At 33.1% G+C, this 21,094-nt stretch overlaps 1 protein-coding gene across 2 annotated transcripts in view; it reads right to left on the bottom strand.

Annotated features, from left to right (window-relative positions):
- Window positions 1–21,094, bottom strand: part of LOC120860216 (uncharacterized protein KIAA2026-like) — a 103,643-nt gene that overhangs the window by 16,215 nt on the left and 66,334 nt on the right. Inside the window, exon 5 of one of the 2 annotated variants that reach the window (XM_040235999.1) lies at window positions 15,751–15,840. The exons of the other annotated variant lie outside the window; for it this stretch is intronic. Within the exon in view, the coding sequence (XP_040091933.1) occupies window positions 15,751–15,840 (90 nt within the window). The remainder of the gene's footprint in view (window positions 1–15,750; window positions 15,841–21,094) is intronic. 2 annotated transcript variants of the gene reach the window in all.

The raw sequence follows: 21,094 nt of genomic DNA, 5'->3' as shown, positions 1-21,094 counted from the left end.
CCTAGGCAGTATGGTTGCTGTATAAGTTAGCATAGTGGTGGTAGAGCAGGGAATACAGAATGAACAGAACTGCAGGATGTTTAGGACTAGGTAGTTGAGGCAAATGAAGTGGAGACTGTGTAACTGGATACTATTTCAAGACATTTATTAGCTCTGTTTGTGTCTTGACTAAATTACAATATTAATTTTTACAGGAAAGAATTTGAAACATATTAGGAAGACTTTACCTTTTGATTTTATTTTGGTTACTAAATTTTAATTAATCTAATGCCCAGAAAATATATGTCTGAACTAACAGCACGCAGGGACGGGGTCATATATATTCATCAGAGAACAGAGTTCTAACTTTTGTATAACTCTGTTTCACCCACTGACCTGTTTGTAAATGTCTAAGGCCTTTTAACTTGATATATATATTTTTTGGCCTTCTTCCCTTTCTTTAGTCTACATATTTGCAACTTGGGGTAGTGATGTGTGGCTCCTAATTTATATTTGAAAATGCCTATTTAATCACTCTGTATTTCAAAAAAAGTTTATTATTTTCATAACACAAATTACAGAAAGTAAAGGCTGATAAAATGTTTGACTAGAAGAAGATACACATAAAGGATATAACGACCTCAACAAAAGGGCATCCCTATATCTGCCAGGGGGTATGTGTGTTATCGATCAAAAAGTGGGACATGTTTAAAAAAAAATTCAGACTCACTGCTCTGGGACTGGTATTTGATGTGTACTTTAATCACTTGACAGTAAAAGAGAAACTCACACTGCTTGTTTCATTTATTATCTTCTTTGGTCAATATAACCCAAATGGATTTAAAACAGTATGTTCTTTTCTACCCAGTGCTGATCTCAAGAGTATCACAGTATACAATGAAACTAATGTAGAGAACTTATGAATTTTTAAATAAAGTTAGCCAAATGGTAATAATCTGACTTAACTTAGATCTAATATAAAATAAAAATCCATTTAAAATTAAGTATTTCCTGAACTTCTGACTGACCAACTTTATATACACAGAGAAAGGAAAAATTATCATGCTTCTAGGATGAAATTTTTAAAGCTAAAGGGGAACTTAGCAGACATAATTTTACAGGTGGAAAACGTCTAAGGTAAACAGAGAAGTACATGTAGGTGGGAGAACATTTTAGGACTTTAGATCTCCTGAATGCTAAAATCCACTTTCCTTCCACTGCACAAAGCCACTTCTCCTGGCTTACATATAGACAGTCCCTAAAGAACAGACTGTATTGTGTAACTCCTATATTTACATATCTCTGTGATGCAAATATTAAAATCTCTAAAATTTACTTTAATTAAAATAGTACTTAAAACTATGGTGATCTAAAGTTTAAAAGTGAATTAAAAAACAAGGAAAACGGCAAGCTCCCCATCTCCATGTAATACATGAGAGAATATGGCTACAATGAAAATCAGAAAGGCTCTTACAATCTTCATCTGCACTGATCAATACAGAATAAAAGATAAAGATGGTAGGTAGACAAAAATTTAGAGACGAGCTAACACCTATCCTACTCAAACTCTTCCAGAAAATTGCAGAGGAAGGTAAACTTCCAAACTCATTCTATGAGGCCACCATCACCCTAATACCAAAACCAGACAAAGATGCCATGAAAAAAGAAAACTACAGATCAGTATCACTGATGAACATGGATGCAAACATCCTTAACAAAATTCTAGCAAACAGAATCCAACAACACATTAAAAAGATCAACATCATGACCAAGTGGGCTTTATCCCAGGGATGCAGGTTTCACCAGTATTCACAAATCAATCAATGTGACACATCACATTAACAAATTGAAAGATAAAAACCATATGATTATCTCAATAGATACAGAGAAAAAGCCTTTGACAAAATTCAACATCCATTTATGATAAAAACTCTCCAGAAAGCAGGCATAAAAGGAACATACCTCAACATAATAAAAGCCATATATGATAAACCCACCGCAAACATTATACTCAATGGTGAAAAATTGAAAACACTTCCCCTAAAGTCAGGAACAAGACAAGGATGCCCAGTCTCACCGCTACTATTCATCATAGTTTTCCAAGTTTTAGCCACAGCAATCAGAGAAAAAAAAGAAATGAATCCAAATTGGAAAAGAAGAAGTAAAACTCTCACTGTTTGCAGATGACATGATCCTCTACATAGAAAACCCTAAAGACTCCACCAGAAAATTACTACAGCTAATCAATGAATATAGTAAAGTTGCAGGATATAAAATTAACACACAGAAATCTCTTGCATTCCTATACACTAACAATGAGAAAACAGAAAAGAGAAATTAAAGAAACAATTCCATTCACCATTGCAACGAAAAGAATAAAATACTTAGGAATAAATCTACTACCTAAAGAAACAAAATACTTATATATAGAAAACTATAAAACACTGATGAAAGAAATCAAAGATGACACAAATAGATGGAGAAATATACCATGTTCACAGATCAGAAGAATCAACATAGTGAAAATGAGTATACTACCCAAAGAGATCTACAGATTCAATGCAATCCCTATCAAGCTACCAAGAGTATTTTTCAGAGAATTAGAACAAATAATTTCACAATTTGCACGGAAATACAAAAAACCTCAAATAGCCAAAGCAATCTTGAGAAAGAAGAATGGAACTGGAGGAATCAACCTGCCTGACTTCAGGCTATACTACAAAGCTGCAGTCATCAAGACAGCATGGTACTGGCACAAAAACAGAAACATAGGTCAATGGAGCAAAATAGAAAGTCCAGAGATAAATCCACACACCTAGAGACATCTTATTTTTGACAAATGAGGCAACAATATACAATGAAGAAAAGACACAAGTGGTGCTGGGAAAACTGGTCAACCACTTGTAAAAGAATGAAACTAGAACACTTTTTAGAACTAACACCCCAAAAAGATGTCCTTTTCATTATAGGGGACTGGAATGCAAAAGTAGGAAGTCAAGAAATACCTGGAGTAAGGCAAATTTGGCCTTGGAGTACAGAATAGAGCAGGCAAAGGCTAATAAGAGTTCTGCCAAGAGAATGCACTGGTCATAGCAAACACCCTCTTCCAACAACACAAGAGAAGACTCTACACATGGACATCACCAGGTGGTCAGTACTGAAATCAGACTGATTATATTCTTTGCAGCCATAGATGGAAAAGCTCTATGCAGTCAGCAAAAACAAGACCGGGAGCTGACTGTGGCTCAGATCATTAACTCCTTATTGCCAAACTCAGACTTAAATTGAAGAAAGTGGAGAAAACCACTAGATCACTTGGTTATGACCTAAATCAAATCCCTTATGACTATACGGTGGAAGTGAGAAATAGATTTAAGAGACTAGATCTGATAGACAGAGTGCCTGATGAACTATGGACAGAGGTTCGTGACACTGTACAGGAGACAGGAATCAAGACCATCCCCAAGAAAAAGAAATGTAAAAAAGCAAAATGGCTGTCTGGGGAGGCCTTACAAATAGCTGTGAAAAGAAGAGAAACAAAAAGCAAAGGAGACAAGGAAAGATATAAGCATTTGAATGCAGAGTTCCAAAGAATAGCAAGGAGAGATAAGAAAGCCTTCCTCAGTGATCAATGCAAAGAAATAGAGGAAAACAATAGAAAGGTAAAGACTAGAGATCTCTTCAAGAAAATTAGAGATACTAAGGGAACATTTCATGCAAAGATGGGCTCGATAAAGGACAGAAATGGTAGGGACATAACAGAAGCAGAAGATATTAAGAAGAGGTGGCAAGAATACACAGAAGAACTGTACAAAAAAGATCTTCATGACCCAGATAACCACGATGGTGTGATCACTCACCTAGAGCCAGACATCCTGGAATGTGAAGTCAAGTGGGCCTTAGAAAGCATCACTATGAACAAAGCTAGTGGAGGTGATGGAATTCCAGTTGAGCTATTTCAAATCCTGAAAGATGATGCTGTGAAAGTGCTGCACCAAATATGCCAGCAAATTTGGAAAACTCAGCAGTGGCCACAGGACTGGAAAAGGTCAGTTTTCAATCCAATCCCAAAGAAAGGCAATGCCAAAGAATGCTCAAACTACTACACAACTGCACTCATCTCACATGCTAGTAAAGTAATGCTTAAAATTCTCCAAGCCAGGCTTCAGCAATACATGAACCGTGAACTTCCAGATGTTCAAGCTGGTATTAGAAAAGGCAGAGGAACTAGAGATCAAATTGCCAACATCTGCTGGATCATCAAAAAAGCAAGAGAGTTCCAGAAAAATATCTATTTCTGCTTTCTTGACTATGCCAAAGCCTTTGACTGTGTGGATCACAATAAACTGTGGAAAATTCTGAAAGCGATGGGAATTCCAGACCACTTGACCTGTCTCTTGAGAAACCTTTATGCAGGTCAAGAGGCAAGTTAGAACTGGACATGGAACAACAGACTGGTTCCAAATAGGAAAAGGAACATGTCAAGGCTGTATACTGTCACCCTGCTTCTTTAACTTCTATGCAGAGTACATCATGAGAAACGCTGGGCTGGAAGAAGCACAAGCTGGAATCAAGATTTCCAGGAGAAATATCAATAACCTGAGATATGCAGATGACACCACCCTTATGGCAGAAACTGAAGAAGAACTAAAGTGCCTCTTGATGAAAGTGAAAGAGGAGAGTGAAAAAGTTGGCTTAGTGCTCAACATTCAGAAAACTAAGATCATGGCATCCGGTTCCATCACTTCATGGGAAATAGATGGGGAAACAGTGGAAACAGTGGCTGACTTTATTTTTTTGGGCTCCAAAATCACTGCAGATGGTGATTGCAGCCATGAGATTAAAAGACACTTACTCCTTGGAAGGAAAGTTATGACCAACCTGCTAAGTCACTTCAGTCGTGTCCGACTGTGCGACCCGATAGACGGCAGCCCACCAGGCTCCCCCGTCCCTGGGATTCTCCAGGCAAAAACACTGAGTGGGTTGCCATTTCCTTCTCCAATGCATGAAAGTGAAAAGGGAAAGTTAAGTCGCTCAGTCGTGTCCAACTCCTAGCGACCCCATGGAGTGCAGCCTACCAGGCTCCTCCACCCATGGGATTCTCCAGGCAAGAGTACTGGAGTGGGGTGCCATCGCCTTCTCTGTATAACCAACCTAGACAGCATACTAAAAAGCAGAGACATTACTTTGTCAAGAAAGGTCAGTCTAATCAAGGCTATGGTTTTTCAGTGGTCGTGTATGAATGTGAGAGTTGGACTATAAAGAAAGCTGAGTGCCAAAGATTTGATATTTTTGAACTGTGGTGTTGGAGAAGACTCTTGAGAGTACCTTGGACTGCAAAGAGATCCAACCAGTCCATCCTGAGGGAAATCAGTCCTGGGTGTTCACTGGTAGGACTGATGTTGAAGCTGAAACTCCAATACTTCTGAGCATTTGACCTGAACTGAACTGAGAACACTTTCTAACAGCATACAGGAAAAAAAACTCAAAATGGATTAAAGATCTAAATGTAAGACCAGAAACTATAAAACTCCTAGAGAAAAACATAGGCAAAACACTTTCTGACATAAATCATAGCAGGATCCTCTATGACCCACCTCTCAGAGTAATGGAAATAAAAGCAAAAATAAACAAATGGGTTCTAATTAAACTTAAAAGCTTTTCCACAACGAAGGAAACTATAAGCAAGTTGTAAAGACAGCCTCACAATGGGAGAAAATAATAGCAAATGAAGTACTGACAAAGAGTTAATCTCAAAAATATACAAGCAACTCTTGTAGCTCAATTCCAGAAAATTAAGCAACCCAATAAAAAAATGGGCCAAAGAACTAAACAGACATTTCTCCAAAGAAGACATACAGATAGATGTCTAACAAACACATGAAAAGATGCTCAACATCACTCATTATCAGAGAAATGCAAATCAAAATCACAATGAGATACTATCTTACGCAGGTCAGAATGGCTGCTATCAAAAAGTCTACAAACAATAAATGCTGGAGAGGGTACAGAGAAAAAGGAACCCTCTTACACCATTGGTGGGAATGCAAACTAGTACAGCCACTATGGAGAACAGTGTGGAGATTCCTTAAAAAAACTGGAAACAGAACTGCCATATGACCCAGCAATCCCACTGCTGGGCATACACGCTGAGGAAACCAGAACTGAAAGAGACACGTGTACCCCAATGTTCATCACAACACTGTTTACAATAGCCAGGACACGGAAGCAACCTAGATGCCCATCAGCAGATGAATGGATAAGAAAGCTGTGGTACATATACACAATGGAATATTACTCAGCCATTAGAAAGAATGCATTTGAATCAGTTCTAATGAGGTGGATGAAACTGGAGCCTATTATACAGAGCGAATTAAGTCAGAAAGAAAAACACCAATATGGTATATTAACGCATATATATGGAATTTAGAAAGATGGTAATGGTGACCCTATATGCGAGACAGCGAAAGAGACACAGATGTAAAGAACAGATTTTTGGATTCTGTGGGAGAAGGCGAGGGTGGGATGATTTGAGAGAATAGCATTGAAACATGTATATTATCATATGTGAAACAGACTGCCAGTCCAGGTTCGATACATGAGACAGGGTGCTCAGGTCTGGTGCACTGGGATGACCCAGAGGGATAGGATGGGGAGAGAGGTGGGATGGAGGTTCAGGATGGGGAACACATGTACACCCATGGCTGATTCATGTGAATGTATGGCAAAAACCACAATATTGTAAAGTAATTAGCCTCCAACTTAAAAAAAAAAAAAAAAAGAACAGAAAAAAAAAGATGGTAGGTAGGAAGATTAAGGAGTAAATGGTTATCTGTGGAACAGTGTTATAACTGTTTCTATAATAAAAAATACATTTTATAAGCTTTACGTATATAAGTTTAGTCCTGACTTTTCTTTATAAACAGGTATGGGGATAAATGAACTATTTTTAATAATTAGAATTCTATTTTCAGGAATAAAAAAGGTTTCCAAAATAATCCCAATATGTTACATGAAGTTAATAATCCAAATATTTACTGATGGTCTCTTTAAAAAGAAGAGAGTGATATATCTTTCTTTTATAAATTTACTATAAAGTTTAACATGAAGTATGAATTCAAGCACACACCATGGAACCAAAAGTATACAGTATGATCTAAATTTGAGGCTTACCTTTCAATATTTTCTCATCCAATGTCCACAGCAGCTGTAGATTGCCAGCTCCCTTTCCATGAGATGGCTCAACTGTCAAATACTAAAGCTTTTATAACCTGATAGGGATTACTACAACAAGGAGTTCGTCTATGGTCACAAGATAAGTGCTTTATTATATTATGCAGTTTTATAAGCTTTATAATGTGATATGTTAATAACCTAAGGAACCACAAGAGAAAAGATACTCTGAAAAAACTTACAAAACTACACAATATTGTAAAATGGAAAGCTAAGTCTGTTTGTGTGGAATGAGTGGGGAGGGAAACTTACCTTACAACTAAAGAAAAACTCCATTCTGCTGCAGTAATCTGGGATGGGTATGACAGACCAGCATTAATACTGGCTGGGGTGTTGCGAGGAGAGGGAATTGGCAATCTACTGATGCTGGGGACACTGAACATCTAGAAGGAAGAAAAGAGGAAAACAAATAAATTCTAGATTTATTAAATGTCTTATCACTATGGATCTTTTGCATATTTAATAAGTTTAGACACTCTGAATATTAGGTGAAAGTAATTGATTTATACAGTTCATTCTGTTACTTTTAGATTTTCTTACACCGATTTCTAAACAAAATCAATATCAACTGTTGCATGCAAAAAAGATTATCATATATAAATACATAAAGAATATTTTTAAAATTGAAATGGTATTATTGTGATGATAAAAATATAATTTTTATTAAAAAGAAGAGTACAAAAACATAATGTATATGAAAAAGGCATCAATGCTCTCTTTCTACATGCTTCTACTTACACGTGTTGCTGGAGCACAGAAACAGGGATCATAAAACAGAGCATTTTTTGTTATAGGCTTGGTTCTTGTCACTGACATAAATCATATGGTGGAAAAGGATTATATAATAATACATCATGCTTTTCTAATAAAATTCAAATAGCTTTTAGAAAAGGCAAATGGATTTACATATAAAGATGTCTTATTTAAAAACATTAGGAATATCCAAAGTTAGGTTGCAAATAATTTAATGGAAATGGATAAAAAACATAGCACAAATTAACTGGAATTAAGCATTTTAATAATTTAATTATTTCACATTCTCATTAATCTAAGTAATAGTAAATGAAAAGGTAACAAGTATTTACTTTTTTTGCTTATTGCTCACCTAAAGAAACTACCACTGTATTAATATATTCGTGCATATTCACAGTTTTGGGGGTAAAATACCACATTCACCTTGGTGGTATACAGTCTCTTGAAAAAGTACTAGTTAGACAATATAGTGAAGTGTTTGAATATTAGTATGGAAGAAGTTAAAAAAAAAGTATTTTAACACTACCAGAGGTCTTAATATGAACTATTCTATCATATACTAGTATTTTCTCTTTAGGTACTCTTACCCACTTTCTCTTAATACTAATTCAATAGGAAACAAAAGCATTTAAAGATACCAACACTGCACAGCACATACAATGTTTCCACTGTATTTCTAAATGAGCATTTAACTAGAAAGCATGATGATAAACAACTACATCAGTGATAATACTGGAAATTTCAGTGTCATTTGACTTTGCAGAGACAGTGGACAGATCACATTCCCAGTGAAATAGTCATGATTACTGGGGAAGAAAATCTAACAATATGGATATAACTGATGGTATGTAACCACTTCCATTCATAAAGAAGAAAAAATCCTGGACTAGAAATTAACTACTGAGTAGTATCTGAATCTGACCCTTTTTAGTAAACTGGTGGTAGCAAAGAGGTTAATAACATTTAATCAAATCTACACCTGTTATCAGAAAGGTGGAGTCTCATGCAATTCACAGCACAATCTGAATCACTAAGTAATGCAACACTGTAACTTCAGAGCATAAAAAGTTCCATGTAAATGAAATTATGACTGGGGATATACTAAAAGTAGGGTCAGTATTCTACTTATTTTTACTTTCTCAGGCTCCACTACAATACTCAGTACACAGTAGGTCCACAATAAGTATTCAAACCACAGAAGTAAATTTCTTAGCTGAGATTTTCTGCTTAGCTGAAAAGATTTTTAAAAATTGATAAACATTCCTAAAATACATGTCTTCCAGATTTTCTGAGCACACAATGAATATAATTTAACTCTTACTGACTTGTTCATCATTATGAACAAGCCATTGTTTCATATTTTAAAGCAGTGATGCTAGGGTTTACAGGGCTATAACCTATATTCCTATATTAAATGGTTATTGATTACTGTTAGTTTTGGACCCTAAAATCTTGTTTTTCAAATTGTCTATCAGTATTTCATGCAACTAAATCTGCCTTAAAATACTTCTGTCCTAATTAAAAGCACTTGCTACAACTAGTTAGCATCATATCTTCATTAAAAGAAACTGGTTCCATTTTGTTTGTTTTCTATTTTAAAGTGCTAGAGATCCATATGTGGACTCTGTCTTCTATTTAGACTCTTTTATTCTTTGGTAGATCGGATTAATTTTCCTTTAATATATAATGTATCACTTTTACCTTCGTATCTACAGAGTATAATAAGATGGTAGGGAAGTTTTATTAGTGTTTAATCTTCTCTATTGTTTGGATGATATTCTTCCCTAATTCACAAAAGGTATTAAACTATTCTATCTTTAAATTTTGGGGGCTTTCCAAAGATTTTCATTTCTTCTGTAATATAAATAAATAGAATGATGCAAAGTTTATTTTTGGTCTCAAGCACCTCATGGATTTAAATTCAATTTGTCAGAACTCTTGTCAGTGAAAGGCAGTAGAGTTAAATAGAAATAGATAAATTAAATAGAATACAAATTTAATTGGGGCTTTGAAAAATATTTGGCATTTAAAACTTATATTTGAGTGTGTATGATTTGTAATTCAAGAGAGTTTAAAGCAAATTATAAAAGCTGCACCATGAAGCTCAAACTATAGAAGGATCTGTCACCTAGTTCAATTCTTCCTTGAAGTTCACTCCTTGCTGAGAAGACACAGTATTAATACTCTGGCTGATGTAAAAAACATAAAACATTTTCCCTTTTTAATTGGAACTTTCATTGGGAAAAAACAGGTTCAAATATTACTTTTAAGAAAGTTTCCCTGATGGGATATAGACTACGCCAAATTCCAGTAATGGAAACAGTGAACACTATTAATAGGAGTTAATATCCAGTTCTCAGTTGAGCAGAGTAGTTATTAAATGTCAAAAAAAAAAAAAAAAAAAGCCCCAAAGTGAGACCTACCATAGACAAATGAAGATAATGCATTCTCAGATAATTTGGTGACTACAGTCAATTGAAGCTTTGTCTTACTAGCCAGCTATTGTTCTGGTTCATGTTTCCCATCATCTAGTTCTCTTTCCTTACTATTATTTTGATTATGTCAGTTAATATTTGATTCTTCATAAAGTCCATGTTATCTACCCTTCCACCCTTACTCCCAAATAATACATAAACATGTCTTTAAGTGAGTGAAGCAAGTGTCTAGAAGTAGTGACTCCTGAATTTAAATGACTTGAAAATCAAAGATCAAGTCTTTTATAAAAAGAAAGGAATCAGCCCAACCAATACTGATTAAAGATTTATTCTCAGGATTGGGGAGAAAAAGCTTAAGCTCTAAAGTGAACTCCTTGAGGATAAAGACTTTCAGTCTCTGAATATCTACCAAGTTCCTTGGTGTTATGTACAGTACACAGACCACAATGAGGAAGTATGTGCCTATTGAATAAGACTAGAATATGACAGGTAAAGGAACTTATTTATTATACAGGGTTTCCAAAAGGCTGTTTTAACTTTTTGAAAGCTTTAAATATGACTATTTAACGGCAAAGCATCTTTTTCCCCACAGCTGAGAGTTTTTTCAGTTTTGTTAACATTTATCAAAAGATCTAGAATGAGAAAATAAGATATATAATGATGTAATGGTCAAAAACTTATTTAAGGATAATTTAGATATTATTGCAATCTCTGCATGACTGGTACTTGAGGCCAGATAATTCTTTGTTGTGGGGGGCTATCATGTGCATTATAAGATTATACAATGTAGAATATTTTTAGTAGCACTACTGGCCTCTATCCATTAAGTGCCAGTACCACCTCTTCAACTATGTCAATCAAATATATCTTCAGACATTGCCAAAGTCTCATAGTGGGGGTGCAAAGTCATTCCTCATTGATAACCACTGGCTTTTACAAAACTCTGACAAAAACTAGGGTGTAATCATCTTTGATCTAAGCTTCTGATTTCTCTAATGTTTGATCTAGTTAATGCATAGCCTTTGGTTAAGCAAGAGAAGTCTTATTATTATGAATTTAAATTATTTCAAGAACATAGTAAAGATTAATTTTATTCATGACTTGTAATTTCTTTCTAATTCTCTTAAAACATGTCTTACAAAAAAACTATGCCTTTTGACATACTGTAATTATTGTGTATATATTTTTGAATGTTTTTAAAAGTTAACAATTTCACAAATACTTCCATATAGTAACAATGATCTACAAATATTTTATTTTACCAGCCTTATGACATACCACTGTTAATATTATTGCTCTCTCTACTATGAGAGAGATATTGAACATAATATTGTGTAAATTACTTTTGGGGGGACAGGGGAATAGTGTGCAAAATGGGGAGGATAAAAGTTAAATACTAACTACGATTACAGGACCAAAGAGTACAGACAGTTTTATAGCTTTTATTACATACTGAATATGAAATCTGGAAATATCTGAAGTCTTAAAACCTGCTCAGTGCTGAAGTGCTTAACTGCTAAAAGGTATATTAGAAAGATATGGTATTATATTTTAAAGTTTAGTTTGTTTATATTGATGACTATCATTTATCATGTCATAGTCCAGACAAGGTTTCTTTTCTTGTATCTTTTTGTTTTTTGCCAAATGTTCACTTTTCCATACACCCCATCTCTACACTGACTTTTCACTATCAAAAAGACTGAAAACTCTTTTAAGATCTAAACAATAATATAAAACATAAGGAAATTATGCAAATATGAGATTAGGGTCACATGAAAAATTAAGAAACGTAATAACCATTTCTGTATCAGTGTTACAAAAATCTATCAAGTTTGATTATTTATACAGCAAAAATGTTTAACAAATTTCAAATATAATAGGATCAGGAAAATTTATCAATATCTTAGGTGTAAAACTGTCTTTCTAGAAAACTAATAAATTTCCAAAGTACAACTTTTATCTCTTGATTAAACCCACAAAGATAAAAACAATAAAATATCATGATGTCTTCTTTAGAGCACTAAAAAAAACCTCCCTATGATCTAAATAATAATGAGACAGACAAAAATTAAAGGATTTTGTCAAACTATATAATTCTATTTATCTCTGTCAGATGTCTCACTTTAAACAAAACTCAGGTAGGTAATTTGTATGGCACTGGAAGATGTAAAGGACATTGATTCCTCTTTGAATAAACCTTTAAATGAAGTAATGGGATCAAGTGAACTAAAGTAAACTCAAGAAAACTAAATCACTTATTTCTCTCTTCACACTATAAATCGTAAGTAGAATTAATTGTCCTGCAATAATGAGTAAACAATCCAGATTTTAAAAGACTAACTCTTCCAGTACAATGAGCAGTTCAATGGCAAAACCTCCAAGAGATTAAGAAAGCTTTTTTAACGGAACATTGACCTGGATGAGGAAATGGGGTAATTCTTCCTTGTTGCTTTGGTAAGAAAAACATCTTGAAATGCCCTGTAGAGAAGCTTCCCCAGACCACCAGGTGTTTAAATGAATCCGTGTTAAAACCCTCTATCACATATGTAATTTCTATCTTTAGTAATGACATTTATGACAACCAAAAGTTTATATGGAAATATATCTTCTTTGTTATTGAAGCCATTATTATGGATATGAATGTTGATGATAAACAACAGAGTTGTTTTGACATTATTTTTCACAGTGATATCCTTTTATGAAGAACAATATTAATAACTTCATTTGTCTGGCAATGGTGAAGGAAGCTCACTATGCAAAGAATAAACAAAATGGTTATCACTACCACCAAGTTCATACATTTCATTATTAATAAAATCTCTCAGGTCCTTACCATGAGCCCAATTTTGACAATATGGCTACTTGCTCTGCAACCATCAGTTAGGGCAAGTAAATGGACACACAAGAAATGACAGACTGACAATGAAGAGACAGAACAAAAGCAAGCAAACAAACAAAAACCTTCAAAACATATAACCTAAAGGCCTATCTGTGAATGTTTAATAAGAGTTACTGACATCAATAGATTTTTAGGGTATCAGTACAATTATGGATATTCATAATGATCCCTGAGTTATCAAGAAAAGGGTTCAATTATGTTCAGTATAGTACCAGGAGGCAGGGAAATCTTTTTCATTGAATGATTAAAGTAAGGATTTTAGTACTGAATGTTAAGGTTTTCTAGAAAATTCAGTTAAGTGGAATCCCTACTCCCAAATGATGACAAACTAGTATTCAATACCAACATAAAAGTTCAATAAAATTTATCATACTCAGTATCAGCGTTTGTAAAAAATAAGGAATGACACTGAGATGCAAACTTTTACTATTCCTTTATTCCTGGACATTTTATTAAGATAAGTTATTCATGAAAACAATATTTTAGTCAGTTTATTTTAGAGCAAGTAGCCTGTATACTGGGAATCTCAATTATTCCCAAAAAGTAAAGTTCAAAGAATTTTTATTTCTTGAAGAGCAGAAAACATATTTTAAAACTAATATGCAAATACCAATGGTTTTGGACAAGTCAAAAATTTAGAGACACAAAATCTAAACAATTAAAACCTATACATAACCTAAAATTTTCTGATAAACATACCCCCAAGTACTATAGAGTCAAATATTTGTAATTTGTATTTTCTTTTACTCTTATAATTACTTCTGTGAAGGAAGGCAATATGCTAATCCCTTATACTACCAATGGAAATGAGGTGGATGGCTTATAGAAAAACTCTAGGATGCTTGCAAAAGTCTTTTTGTCTTACACTACATACCATAAGTAAGCACATAAGCCTATTATGCTTTGAACTATCCATTAAAAACAAAACCCTAATTTATAATATGAGAACAAATTAAGATGAATGTTATTGTTTAACTGCAGCTAATAAAAAACAAATTTTTACTTAACAGAATTCTGTTTAGAGTCATGAAGTATGGACAAGTCACTAAAAATAAATGGCTTCTGCAAAAAAAAAACTTTAAATATCCTGATCAAAATATTTTTCCTATTAAATAATAGAATCAATCCTTTAAAAACATACACATAAAATACATTAAAAAAAACACTGGTTGAGGAAAAAATATTTTAATATAGTTTGAGAAATATATCACAGAGGTTGTTTTAAAACAACATGTAGGGTTCGTTCCACACCAAGAGATTGCTGACATATTCAAAACAAAACAAAGCAAAACAAACAGATAACCTCTCATAGTCTTATAATGATCTAAACCATTTTTAATGGAAATAATCCTAAAATAAAGTTTTCTGCATTCTCAGATTATATATTGTACACAAAAGTGTACTGAACATGATGCTTTCTTAACGCTTTTGATAGCTGTCCTCATATTATCTCATCTCTTAGATTATAGCCAATAGTTTCAGGGGTATCATGTGAGATACTTCTGAAATGCTTAAGGCTGTTTTACCTCTGTATTAAATGATCTCACAGTACTTTAATTTCCTTCCTTCAAAGTGCTACCAATATGCCCTTTCTGAACAACATATAAAATGAGTATTACAAATCTGCTGATATGAATGAAGCCTGCTGTACCTCTAACCTTATTATCATACACAATTCTAGATTAACAGGTTCTGAACAAGTTCCTAAATGTGGTTTCATGACATTCCTGAGGCATAAAAAAAAGAGATTTTTTAAAATAGTGACTGATTTTTTTTTTCAATGCTTAAAGCCTTCTCCATTTATTTATTGGTGTTTGTGTTTCAAATCTATGATATAATAGAACTATAAATGTCAGTTAAATGGGTATTACTAATTTAATAAATAACATAATTGAGTGTTTTACCAAGTGCTGGGTGAATAAAAATAAAGCCCTTTATATTCTATTCTCTCAAGAACAGTTAAAAGCAAAGGTAAAGATTAATTGTGAATTTAGTATAGTGAAAGTTAAAAGACCTTTAGATGCTAAAGGTTCTTAAGATAATACTGTTAAGCATGTATCAAAAACATCTGGGGCAAGATTAAATAATTTACATGTTATTTATGTCAGAGCTAATCCATTAAAAGCATATAATTATTAATTAAGAATATCAGTAAGGTAAGCACTACCCCAAAACTACCAGTCAGAAAACAACCAACCAGTATATTGGGAAATACATAAAACTAAACCTGTTGGAACCAGGCAAACAAAATTAATGTACTTGCCCCAGCACCATGTTTGTCTACTAAAAGTGAAAACTAGACCACATAGGAAAAATAAAAGAAACATCTTTCTATTTTTCAAGCAAATTTATATGTAATTCAGGACAACAAGATTTAAAAAGGCTTTAGAAAAAGCAGGAATAAATTTTAATGCTGACAATAATAGATAGAACTTTTGGATCAACACCTACCGATTTTTTTCTATTGTTTTCCAGATCTTTGAGTTCATTCTCGATTTTTGTGATTAATTCCCTGAGTTCATCAAGATTAGTGCAAATAAGCTAAAATAAAACACAAAAACACAGCTTGATAACACATAATATAAAACACCCAAAATGTGGTAACAGAAGTTGTTTTAACACACATTGAATTCACAATTATTTGTCTTTGTAACAGTAAAATGCAAAGAAAGCTCCACAGTTGATATTTTAAAAGATATTTACTTGTTATGATGTATGAACTTCAGGCTTAGTATAAAATTAGCTGAAATTTCAACATTGGTGGTTTCATCCCATGTCCCCATCTTTCAGTTTGTTTTATAATCCAGGTTTTTTTTTTTTTTTAAAACATTCTTAACTTTCAGCCCAGAATGACAAAGATCTGGAAACTCACCCTATATTTCACAAGTTACTGGATCACCTTTATGAAATGTTTCATCAAGCAGTCTCCGAGCAGGTGAATAAATGCACCCCTGGAGAACAACTGTTTTACTTTTGCTTTGGTTGCTAACTATATAACTTAACAAATTGTATCATTGCTGTTGGGACTGCTAATAAAGAGGGACTCCAACTATATGAATATATTGAAAGAAGTTAATGAAATTAAGTATACATTCTTTATATGACCTTAGTAGTCTTTAATAAAACCAGATCCAAAGATAGCATCTATTGCCTTTCATAACTGTGTGGTTTACCTTATTTCACTTTGGTAATATTGGCAAATGGTCAAAACAACTGGTCTTTAGTTATTAATTAATAATCAAGTTTGGCTTAACTGCTAAATATTTATAAACAGTGAAGCATCAGCAACATAACAAAAATATTAGTAACTACATTTTAGTTCTTGTAAAATTATACTGAATGTTTCAATCAGTTTGATAATATTCAACTTTTTTTCTAAAATAATTTAAGCTTAGATTTTTAAAAATCTGTTGTGAAAAAGAAATAGAAGATTTCTAAAACAGAACTGCAATCACATACAGGGGAAAAGTTTTAGATTTAATGAAAGTCTTATAATTATATACCGTATAAATGAAAAATACTATACTTATAAAGCTATTAATTCATTATTAATTTTTTATTAGTTTCATGTTTTTTACATTCATTAATTTTTGGTAAGGGCACTGTTTTCCTAAAAGGCATATTTTCTTCTAAAAGAAAATGGACAAAAACATAAAGCAAAAGAGAATTACAACAAGATCATTCCCAGTGACTACTATGTGACAAAAATGGGAGACTAGGAACCTCCACACTTTAAGTTGAACCATATGAAACGTTGATATGCCTTTGATTACAAAAAAAGACAATATGGTTCAACCGAATAGACTAAGAAAGAATTATCACAGATAATATAAATTATACTCCGTATTAACAATGATTAGAAACATCTACATAATTTCAAACTCACAGAACTGACAAAGCAGGGGAAACATGTATTTAGGTAACCCAAATTAACAATTTCAGAGTAGAAAACACCAGTATAACAACTAAATAGTAGGATATTGCTGCTGACACATTATACACATTTCCATTTGCCAAATCTAGAATTATGGAAGAAATGTTGATGGTTAAGTAGTAAAGTGGCTAATTATGTAAGTGCCTTTAGAACTAGATAATGTCTTCAACTTCTATCATAAAAATAAAGCCTCAGAACTGTGTTGGCCCTACACCAGGTTTCTAGTAAGTACTCAATGGGAACTAAACTTGTATAAACTGCTATTATGACTACCATGTCAAATTTGCCATGGAACTTGCAAATGGTTACACCCCATTCATTGAACTTGGTGTACTAGTTAATGACATGGCATGGATTTCTCATTTGTACATACAGCAAAGCTCAGAGCAATTTTCACTTAGCTGTCTCATTATACATGGAGTAAAGGTACATTTTCTTTGTACTTTTGTAGAAACTCACAGTAACAATGAAAATATATACCCCTATACCTGAACACATCCTAAAAAATTTAAGATCTTTTAATTAGCAATTAGTCATGAGATCAGAAAATATTTCTATTTCATTTATGGAAATAGATAACGTAGTTTTGAAGTCAAACTAGGAATTATTTCTATACTGTAAGAGCTATATATTAAAAAAATACTTTCCTAGTTATCAAGCTGTATTAAATCAGTGCTTCTCAAACTTCAATGTGTGTAAGAGTCACTTGGGAATCTTGTTAAAATGAGGTTTTTGATTTAGTTGGTCTGAGGTGGGACCTAGGATTCTACATTTGTAACAAGTTCCCAGGTATGGGCTGCAAATCTCACATTTTTGGGCAATTATGTTCTAAATGATTACGAATTACAAATCTGCATGGTCACAGAAACATTTGGTAGTATGGAGCTAAATGAGTACAAAATTTAAAAAGATTATCTTCAAATAGGGGATGGAATACTGAATTAAAAGCACAAATGTTCAATGTTAATGCACAAATGTTCCTTAAATGCCATGATTCAAACATAAATTTTATTGAATTTGAGGGTTAAAATATTTTTAGCAATATTTACTTTGAACCTATCTTAAAGTGACTTAATACCTACCTAACAATTTATACTCTTTAAGTACTAATATATACCTCCCTCTACATATATATGTAATATGTAATACGTATACTCCAAATATAGAGTCAAGTTATTAGAAAATTCTTGTATGAGAACATTATTCTAAATTTGTTACTTATCATTTTGAGGTTATATTTTAAGGGAAAATATTTATGTCAATTCTGTCATTTATACACTCTTCTCTTTACAAAGTAAGGTGTGTGTTTGTGTGGCCTTTTTTGTGTGTGTGTGGGCTTTATACTCAGCTTAATTTCAAATGATGCTTTTAAAAATACAATCAATCCAATAAGAAAAGTTCACTTTAATAAGGAGAACATAAATTTTTTTGAACAAAGCAAAAAACCTTATTAAGACCTCCTTCTCATTACCTTAAATTTTGGGAAAAAAAAAAATCTAGGGCTTAGTGCCTCCAAGGGTGAAAGAAAGCTCCACAGCAGCTTGGATTACAGTCAGGACAAACTGCCAACACTCAAAGAGAAGGTTTTCAGTCATACTGCAGAGGTTAACAAGAAAAGTTTTATCTCCCAGGAAGAACCTCTTCAAGGCTGTTAAACTCTCCCTCAAATTAATCTTTCACTTGGTGCAACTTGTGACAGTCACAAAATCATAAATTTTAGAGCTGAAAGGGACCAAAAGAAAAAAAAAAGTAATTTGGTCCAAACCTTGGCCAAGGCTAAAGAGGGGTATCTCCAATTCACACACAAGCTAGTTGAACAGAGATTAAGTGACCAAAGATGACACACTCATAGAGAAATACCATGGAACCTAGGACTCCTCTTCCTCTTACATCATATTCTTTAAGGGTTCTCTCTAAGCAAAATGAAACAAAAAAAAAATCTAACAATAATTTGAACGTGTATTATAGTTTTGAGCTTCACAGGTGGCGCCAGTGGTAAAGAATTCGCCTGCCAGTGCAGGAGCCGTTAAGAGATGCAGGTACTATTCCTGAGTGGGAAAGAGGCCCTGGAGAAGGGAATGGCAACCCACTTCAGCACTGTCTGTAAAATCCCATGGACAGAGGAGCCTGGTGGGCTACAGTCTCGCAAAGAGTCAGAAAGAACTGAACGACTGAGCACCACATTATAGTTTTAGGAATTAATTTATATCTAAGCTTTCATATCAAATTTAAGTATTAAAAGGCCCTCTCTCCAACTCAAGAAGCAAAAATGTGTGTATATAGTCTATAGAAATAAGTGTATATAGTGGAGAAGGGGAGGTCCTGTAGAGATCAAAAGAACTCCATAATCACATCTCAGAAAAATTACAAAGTAAATCACTATTTTAAGCTACATATTATGTCCTTCAGGTATAAATTCCATAGGTTTGAGAGATATTTACTTTATTTGCTCCAAAAAGAATGTAAGTAAGATAGCATACAAAAGTAAAACAATTTGGTAAATTACATTAAAAAGCAAAGGGAAATGCAGAGAAGTCAAAATGAATAGGTCCAAATAAATAGGTCCAAATAAAATGGACCATGTTCACTACCATTCTAATAAAACATTCCAATAATTTATTACATTATAAAGTTATAAGCAAAAAACTAAATGCATGGTATAAATTCAAAATCTATATTATACTTAAACTAAAATTATATTGATATCTGTTAAAATTATTAGGACAGAACATTCCTTCTCACTTCTTATGATCATCATATCAGCAATAACGATTACTTCAAAACCTGCAAATAAAGATGGCATGAGCAACATGACAAGTCTGATTAATAAAATATTTTTATACCACTATATGAATAAAAACCTTTCTCTCAAGGCACAATATATAAAAACAGAAAAAAATTTCAGGGGGAAGTAAAATTCCATGATGTTAAAAGTGAAATAAAACGCTGAAGCTGAAAATACTCATTTTAAGAGGCAGCAATTCAAAATAACAATATAATCAAAAGGTCCTTAACTCTGTGAGGCAGTTAAATTCTAATTTTAATCCCAAACTGTCACATTGAGGATAGTACTTTATTTCATATCCCTTAGTTTCTCCATTGGTTAAATGGAGCAACAGTTTTTTTCAGAGGTATGTTAAGGATCGTTGAGTTTATGCTTATGCTGAAAAACAATACTTCTATATAAATCTTAGTCAACACCTGGGTTCTGGATTTTCTCTGCAAAGAAGACTTTAGAATAAATCACACACATGGAATAGGAGCAAGCACACATGACATAAGGTTCTTAAATTATTTTAAAACTGTATCTTGAGACTTGACAAACCATGTTTTAGGAATACTTCCTATGACTCTGTTATAACTGTGCACAAAAAGAAAATTCACATAATATTAGGCTTCTCTTTCAAATATTAAACATTAATATTCTTGGTAAAAGTTAACTTTATTAAGAAAATCAATATTCACTTTTCAATCTAACAGTCTTCCTTGTACTACAAAACCGGATATAGAAAAACAAAAAAATAGTCTAGACAATTTAACAAAAGTAATCAGTAAAACTGTTAAATCTGACACAAAAGCTTAAATCACCCACATGCTGAAGACTAAAAATATTTCCTGACTTTTTGAAACTATTGCTAAGTAAAAACATGGCAACTTCCCCTATATGCCAAATGTATAACTCCCGATAAGCACTACAGCAAGAAGGGCTAAGCACAGGTTTTCCCTCTAATGATGCAAATACTACCACTTGGTTTTTCACTTTTCAAATACTTGTAGGATTAATGATGAAATCTGACCAAATCTGAGACTTATTCCAAGCTCTTAAGTTGCTGGGGAAAGTGGTAAAGGTCAGTAATAGAT

The sequence above is a fragment of the Oryx dammah genome, unplaced genomic scaffold (assembly GCF_014754425.2).
Source record: "Oryx dammah isolate SB20612 unplaced genomic scaffold, SCBI_Odam_1.1 HiC_scaffold_11050, whole genome shotgun sequence".
In the NCBI taxonomy this organism is placed as follows: Eukaryota; Metazoa; Chordata; class Mammalia; order Artiodactyla; family Bovidae; genus Oryx; species Oryx dammah.
This window is presented reverse-complemented; position numbering and strand designations above follow the sequence as displayed.